The sequence below is a fragment of the Corvus brachyrhynchos genome, unplaced genomic scaffold, assembly GCF_000691975.1.
Source record: "Corvus brachyrhynchos isolate BGI_N302 unplaced genomic scaffold, ASM69197v1 scaffold315, whole genome shotgun sequence".
NCBI lineage: Eukaryota > Metazoa > Chordata > Aves > Passeriformes > Corvidae > Corvus > Corvus brachyrhynchos.
In genome coordinates, this window is record NW_008237903.1 from 191742 (window position 1) to 200164 (window position 8423).

At 42.1% G+C, this 8423-nt stretch overlaps 1 protein-coding gene and 1 long non-coding RNA gene across 2 annotated transcripts in view; one reads left to right on the forward strand and one right to left on the reverse strand.

Annotated features, from left to right (window-relative positions):
* LOC103614699 (fatty acid desaturase 1) overlaps positions 1-1837 on the forward strand; it is a 13061-nt gene extending 11224 nt beyond the window's left edge. Inside the window, exon 12 of the mRNA XM_017732999.1 lies at positions 560-1837. Within this exon, the coding sequence (XP_017588488.1) occupies positions 560-572 (13 nt within the window). The 3' untranslated portion in view covers positions 573-1837. The remainder of the gene's footprint in view (positions 1-559) is intronic.
* The window catches only part of LOC108446429, a 28316-nt gene continuing 20147 nt past the window's right edge, over positions 255-8423 (reverse strand). Inside the window, exon 3 of the long non-coding RNA XR_001861599.1 lies at positions 255-4376. This is a non-coding gene — a long non-coding RNA (uncharacterized LOC108446429). The remainder of the gene's footprint in view (positions 4377-8423) is intronic.

Consider the following 8423-nt stretch of genomic DNA (forward strand, 5'->3'; position numbering starts at 1 on the left):
CTGTGTGAGGTAATACAAATGTTAAGGATTCCTCCTTTTTTTTTTACCAGTGAGACTTGAAAGCTGTGCTGATCCTGAGTCCCACCAAAATCAATACAAAGCTGAATCAAAAGGGTTCTTTGTGGTGTCAGTCTCATAAATCAAACTGATCATTCGTAGTGTTTAATTAGAATTCTGCTTATTTGAATGTCATTATTTATTGAGTCTTTTTTCAACCTGGTTTTAATTAAAACATTTCTGTCTCTTATTTGTCGCAACAGGCTGCTCTATGTCGATAATAATTTCTTTATCTTTTTAATAAAGGTTATTAAGAGTGGAGCTGGTTTACCTTGGTTAAACTCTAACATGTTTTACAAACTCTAGGGGGTCAGGTGAGGACTGTAATGTTCCCTGAAAGACAATATTTACCATCTGGAATACCTGGAAGAGACAAGGAAATTAGGCAGATATTTTGCAGAATCCTTCTGGCTGCAGGAGTTTGTGCTGAGATATTGCTGGAAGTGGTTCCCTTATCCAGGCAGAGCAAAAGCTCTTTTGTATCTTTTTGTTCTTCCCTCAGGTCCCAGATTTAGGGATGCAATTGGATAAGATGCTTTGGGTGGAATCTGATGAATAGGATTTAGAAATGGATGGAACAACTCCCTTTTCTGCTGTTGTCCTGCTCTGTGTGGCAGCACCTCAGCCTAGCACCTCTTTCCTGTGTGTAAAATGACTCACTCATGCACTGCACTCTTACCAGCCACCCCTGCAAAAAAAAATCCTTCCGTTTTATTGCCTAAAAATGCTTCAGTGATTGGTTGGAAAGCAACTTGTTGCCTGACTTGAAGGAAATTGCTGTTTCTATATCCATAAAGAGAGAGCCAGCCAGAAACAGAGGTTGTATTTACACTGAACTCCGAGAAAACAGGTGATTTAATTCCAGCTTGCCACCTAAAATGCCTTTTCCTCAGATGTTGCCCACAGAACGTGTGTTCTGCTATTACTCCTAAGCCCTTGAAGTGCTGAGCTGTGCTCCCCTGCAAGTACGGAGCTGCCTCTGTCTGAGCAATTTGCTTCTTATCACCCACCCAAGGGTGGGGCGTGCTTGGTTTTCCTGGCTGCCGTCCCCCTGAGGGGCCTCATCCCGTGGGCATGCTTGGATCACACTCTTACAGGCAGGACTGTGCTTCCCAGAGGATATTTATGGCTGATTTCTCTCAAAAATGGAGCTGGGAGAGGCAATCCTGCATCCTTTGTAATTAAACTTGTAAGAGTGATGTGGTACCTAAGGTTTTAGGTGAGGCCACAGCCCTTCAGTTCAACCTGTCCCTCAGGAAATTGCTCATCTCCTCCATGGATTGTGGCAGGTTGGCATCAAAATATTAATTCTTTCACTGTGCTTCAAGTCTTCTTAACTGGTGAGGGGTGAGGATGTCCCTCAGTTAAACTCTTGGCCTCTCAAGGGTATTTTTCTATTTTCTCAGGAAAATATAAATGCATCTTTCACATGTCCTCTTATTGTTGGTGATAGATGAGGAAAAATCAAGTGAAATAATCAGAAATCAAGTGAAATAATCTTTACTGATTTGTCTGATCACTAAACTCAATCTAGACTGAAAAAAATCGTTTTTCCCTGAAGGATCTACATTCCCTCTTGGAAGTAACACCTGAAAACACATATAAAGAGATGTAAAAATACATATTTTAGGGATGGTTTAGGTTCTGGAAATGGTCTAGAACTCTCTCTATTGACTGTTCTGTCCTTACTGAAATTTACCACTCAAGTCATATTTAGCCTATCTGTGTCTTTTATCTGCAGGGTGGTTATGCTCAGAAGAGTAAATATGTTTATATTTGAGATTTTGATTTTGTGGGGTTTTTTTTCCATTCTAAAAAAAACCAAACCAACCCATGCTCAGCCACCCATGCTATCTTTTTGTGCCAATTAATCTAGTTTATTGATTGAAGGTGTTGACACAAAGGTGCCCACTGGAGCTGTTATTCCAATCTATGATGGGTTAGGAGAGATTCAGTTTAAATGTATTCATGAAATAAAAACAAAGGCAATTTTTAAAAATCCCTTGCGTTGTGGGGGTTTTAATAGTATGTGACACCTGAAAAAATCCAGCAGGAACATCCAGAATCCAGCCCTGTGAGGAGACCATTGAGCAAGAACAAGCTAATTATGCAAATGAAGCCCATGTTCCCTGCAAGAACTGCTGCACACAGCGATCTGCATGCCCTTCATTTTCACTCTGACTCATAATTCCACTTTAGGGAGCAGAACTGTGCACACTGCTTGGATCCCAGTCTGTGAAGGGCTGGGGTTTGCTTACGTGGGCTTTTCGACTCGTTTACAACCTGTTGGATCAGTGTCAGCTTCCATTCATGGTCTGTGGGGTTTCCAGAGCAACAAACAGGCAGGAGAGGGCAAAAGAGAGACCACATCAGATCAGAGCCTTATTGCAGTGCCCAAAAGTGGATGCCTGAAGAAGGAAATAAACCCAGCTTCAACAGGGTTTATTTTGTTATCCTACATGCACTGAATCCACAGGGACTTACCCCATGTGGGAAGAGGCAGCTCTGACCACAGTGATTTAAAGGGTGGCTCTTCTGAGGAATTACTCATTTCACTCCCAGTGATTTGTTAGGACCTTTGGAATTGCATCCTCATGCCAGAGGTCCCAAATATTCATCTAACCTTCTTCTGTTCCTCTGGAATGATGAAATAGCCTAAAACTCTTTGACCTGTTGCAATAGTGGATTTACCAGGCTGTGCCTCCTCATGAAGTTGAAAGAGGATTTGTCTTTATTTTTTATTTTTGCCTTTATTTTCTTGTGGAAGTGGGTGTTAGATCTACACTCACCACCACAACAACAAAAAAAACCCAAACAAAAACCTCTAAACCAAACCCAAAACCCACATAAAAAAATACATATTAAAACATCTATGCCATAAAAAAAATTACGTCAAACTAAGATTCCTGTTATGTCAGGGAGAGAGGAGCCAATCAGTTTTGGAATGTTCTGCCTGAGCTTTTTCTCAGGGAAGTAGATGGGATACAAATTCCAGCTGGGATTTCTGATGCCTGTTTCAACACCCCATTGTGAAGCTCCGATTTGCTGAATCAGAAATCTATCAGCTGTGCACAGCAATGAGCAAAGCAAAGCAGGCAGGGACTACCCAGCAAAATGCTCATTATAGTTATTTAAATATCAGCTGTGGGATGTGAGCTAAAAGCTTGATATTGCAGCACACAAAATTTGCTCAATGCAAGTGGTGGTGATGTAAGATTTTTAACCCTAGGATTGAAGTTGCAGGCTGTGGGTGTGTGAAAATGAAAGAGATGCTCTCAGGGTAGTTTTAAATGCCCTTTTATTAACTCACTTCTCCTTTTTATTGCTCCTACCAACTCTTAAATGAAAATATCCCTTGAGTAAGAAGGTGATACATGCTGACAGCCAGTGAAGTGAGGGAAAACAGCCAATGTGACCGTCCACCTGACAGTCCTGAATTCTGTGGTCTCTGGAACGAGCCGAAATCCAGCAGTGCCCAAAACGGTGGTAGAAAAAGCACTGAGGGAACTTTTCCCTGACTCAAGTAAGGTGGGTTTGGAACTATCATTTACAGTTTGAACATCTCTCTGAAATGTCTCCCCTCCAATGAAAAATCTCAACTCCTTTTTGTCCCTTTAAAATTTAACTCCATGCATCAGGGCCCTGAGCTCTTAATTTTGACTCCTTGTATTTAAAAATAATTGATGATGAAAGGCCCTGTGTTATATCTTTAACCAACATCCCCTTTTTTTCAGTATAAACTCTTAATTTGTATCCTTGCTACACTCCCCACTCCAAAATCTGAATATCTCTGGATAACTTCACTGCCTGTGTGAATTATCTTGCCACCTCCATCTCTCCCTAATAACACCTTGGGAAGGGATCTGCCTTTGGGCTACTCTCTCCAGTTTTGTTATTCCTGGGATTCTGCCACTATTCCCCCCCTAAGCTGGTTTGAAATAAATATTGGGGGGATATCCAGAGGAATGCCTGGATTTAGGCAGCTGGGCTAAATAAAATCTGCTGGTATTTCCTACCACAAGTACACCCAGTGTCTTAAGAGAGCAGAGGAGGAGAGATCCCAGCTAATGTCCTGCAAATTTGTTGACAGTATGCCAAGATAACAGATGTAATGCCAACAAATCCAAGCAGCTGGCTTTTCCAGGGAGCTGCACAAGATCCCAGTTCCCTATCCTTGTATTCCTTGTATTATGGTGCCTTTTGGGCCTTCATCAGCACCAACTGCAGTCCTCTTATGTTGCCAGGGCCTCACCACCCTCACAGGGAAGAATTTCTTCCCATTATCCAATCCAAGCCCACCCTCTGGCAGTTTAAAGCCACTCCCCAGTGTCCCAGGAAATAAAAACCTTCAATTTTTCTCTTAATGAAAACATGACTTCAGAAAACATCTGTGGAATATAATTTCCTTTGCTGCTGCTGCTGCTTCAGCGCTGCAATCCCTGTGGAACAGAAGATTCCTGGAAAAGGAATTCTCTCTTGACTAACACACTCTTAAATATGACCTCAGATATTAAAAGTGAGTTTGAGGCATCACTGCCTCGTTCATGCAGTGTTTTATTGCCTGTTGTCACCCTTCAGTTGCATGAACCACGGTGTGCCTGGTGTCTTCTTGTCTGAATCTGTTGACAGCAAGATAATCCCTCTTGTCTCTGCAAAGAAACCCTCTTAACAGGTTTCCCACTGGGAGAGCTGGGACCTGGCAAGCCCAGAGCTCATCTTCGAGCTCAGCTTGGCCTCTGGTTCACTGCTTGATACTTTTAGCATCATTCCCACCTGGAACTGGGAGTAAACCTTGCCTGCTCCAGGTGCTCCAGTGCTTACTAAAGCTGAATTTTGGCCGTGGCCATGTGCTCCCCCCCCCGTTGGTAAATGCATCCAGGTGACCCTGGAATACATGCCAGGATTACACTTTACATTTTCTAAACCCAAAATGTGAAATCACCTGATTTTGGAGTAATCGTCATAATCCTCAGCTACTGGGGGTATTTCACCTCAGTTCATAAGGGGAGTCAGAACTTCCCCTTAAGATTTGAAATCAAATAAAAACTTCTTAAAATTTTATTTCTCAGGTGATTTCAAAGGAGTGTTTGACTGAATGTGGATCTGGAGACAACCACTGTGTTCTTCTCCACTCCCTAGGAAGAAATAGCTGAGTTTGTAGTTGATTGACATTGGGACAGCTAAAGAGAGGAAGGATCAGCTGGAGGGGTTCTCAATAGGAAAGCCGGGAAAAGATGAGGAAAAATTATCCAAGTCTGCCTCCCTGTGGCAGCGTCTCGCTGTTGCACCTGGAAATGGGCCAGTTTTTCCCTTTTCCTTGGACAAATTCCTCCCTGGAACAGCTGCTGTGAGTAAGACAGAAATGTTATCCAAATCACAGTAACAAATGACAATATAACAGTATATAAAAAAACCCAATATAACTAAATAACAATAGAAAAAAACCTTAAATATCTTTCTTCTGGGTTACATTTGTATTAGGTGTATTTGAAAATGAAAAAGTGGTGTAGTTGTAACAATTAATTTATAGCAGCTTTGAAGCTGGAGCTATTCAACCAAAGCTCTTCCCTGGGGGTAAAAGAACCCAAATTATCTCCAGACAAAAAAATCCAACTTGCAAGTAGCTCATAAAAGAGAGAAAAAAATGGCATGAAAACTCTAACTTTTTTGTGGCTTAATTTGAAATAATGGTGTATTTGGAAGCCAGGACCACACAGGACTTAAAGTTCACAAATTTCATCCCAAACCTGTATATTTTAGAGAAGACATTCCATCTCCTGAACAAGAAGGATCATTGTCCACGTGGAATTTCACAGTGTGAGAATTGGCTCACCTGTTTTGCCACCAAATCGTGAGGGTTTATTCACAAAATAGAGGCCTTGTCAGCCTGCAAGCCACAACAAGGAGGTCCGGCCTCTCGCCTCACGTTTAGTGCTGCCTTTCCATGCCATGGGGAGAAAGGAGCCAACAACAGGCCTGCTCCTCATCACCTGCCTTTTGGGCACAGCTTTGGATGCTGGGAGGGGTTTGCCAGCATCCAGGAGGGCAAATGTCACCTTTGAGGTGATTTTCTACCACAGAAGGTGTTTGCTACCAGTTTTTGGCGCCTCATTTTCTGAGGGGAAAGACTCGCAGTTTGGATGACAGGTCAGAGTCCTTGAGTTCCCTTCTCCTCCAAAACCTCTTCTCCAAGGAATGGAGCACAGGAATAGCTCCATGGCCCCTCATATCAGTAGCCTTTTCTTTCAATCCATCTTATAAAAAATGGAAGGGGATGTGGTATTTCCATTGCTTGCTCCGTGTAGTATCCTGTGAGAGACCAGCAGTGGCTGGGCCTGACTCAGCCTTGGATGGTTAAACTCATTCCTTTGCTTCCCTCTGCAGCTCCCAAAGCCCTGTTATGCCTCTTCCAACAGGAAATTTAATTGCATTGTGTCCCTGGTATAATCCCTAAAGCTGCAAATTAATTACTGGGCCTGTCATTCCAGGACACTGGGAGATCCCACTGTGGTGAGGGAATTATTTCCAGATCCACGTCCCCCTGGGATAATCCCAGCTGCTGTCAAGCTTTCTGTTCCATGCCCAAAGGACAGCACTTGGAGTGTGTGGTGTGTTTTGGTGCCTGGCACCTCCTCAGGTTTGCAATCTGTGAGCAATCAGGACATAAACAAGGAGTAGCTGCTCAGGACTATTATCCAATTAGTACCTCAGAAGTATCCCACAGGCACAGCCCAAAGCCTGTGTTTGTCTCGTCAAGGATTAGGAGTGATTCAGAGAAGTCAAATGCAGTACTGGCGCAATATCCACTAATATCCACTAATATCCATCACACTGGGCTGGAGCAAAAGGATTTATAATGCAATTTCCCTCCAAGGATAACCCTCAAGCTGGCTCATGGAGCACCTAAAGAAGATACCATACTAGAAGAACAAAGCATTCCAACCAGTTAACCTATGGAATAGTAATCCATGAATCCAAACAAAGATCTAGGATCTGTCCCTTAATGGACTTGTCTCAGTTAGGATCCCTCAGCTCAAGGATGTAGAGCTGAGAGGAGACGGACTGCACATGAAAGTTCACCTTAAATCTACACCATTTGCCTGTTTTGTATTCTCACCACGCATTATAACTTCCCCAGCTATTTTTTCAGTCTTTGCTTCCTTCAGAAGCTGCTTTATCTGCCTCCGTTCTAACATTTCTTTTTATTTTAAGGATACCTTTTTTTCCCCGAAAACTTTTAACCTTCTGTTTTGCTTAGGTAGTTTTAAATGGTGCATACTCTGATAAACTCCTATGAACATTTACTCTTTGCTTGCTGACTCATGATTAGAAAAAGCTTAGGTAAAAACCAGCTGGGAATGGTTAACTGTACTTTTACCAATATTTCTTTCAATAATACAGGCTAGTTTTGATTGAAGAGCATAAAATAATATTCTAAAAAAACACAAGGGGACATTAAACAATCTGGTCAGCATTAATAATAATTAGTGATGGCAGGTTCTTAAGACTTTGAGCAATTGATTATCTACAGCAAGTAGTTAGATTCTTGAGATAACTTATCTAATGGCACTGGAAAAGGATAATGATAAACTATTGCTGATCCATGGAAGCTCCGCAGGGACTGTGCAAGGAAATATTTAAATATTTGTTGTAATTTATGAATGTTTTTATTCTAATGACTGTTTGAAACCAGTCAAATCTCTCCACCGTGTGTTCCTCAACAATTTTAACCTTATAGATCCTTTAAATGTTTTTTGGAGAAGATAATTAAAGGTTCTGCCCGAAAAATGAGACATTTTGATTATAGGATACAGAAAACTTTGAGCTTAACTGCTGGTTTTGTCCCTGAGCAGGAGCAATGACGTATGAGCATCTCCTGCCCTATATGAAGATATTTATGACACAAAACCCTCTTAAAGGAGGCGCTGCAGTGCAACTTTCATTTATCTGTGCTTACCACAGATATTGATTGATTAAATGATATTAATGATATAGCTCTTTGTACATTGGACACTACTATGAAAGAAAGATACCATATTTTTAGAGTTCCTAATCGATGTGTAAGAGGTTTCCAACAGGTATTGTTATTACACACATGCAATGGCACAGGTTTTGACTGTCTGAGTCGCAGCCTTTATTTTACAACACTGAAGCTGCGGCTCATAAACCCTGTGGTTTCCAGAGCGAGCTGCCCTTGTACACCCGGGGCTGTGATGTTGGTGTGTCCTGTGCCTATGTCCCTGTAGTGGACTGACCCTGAGTTGATGGACAGTCTTTTAATGACGCTTCTCACGATTTATACACATTTAAACCGCACGGAAAGGCGGGAATTGCCTTCCGTCCGAGCGGAAAGCTGAGGGGCTCCG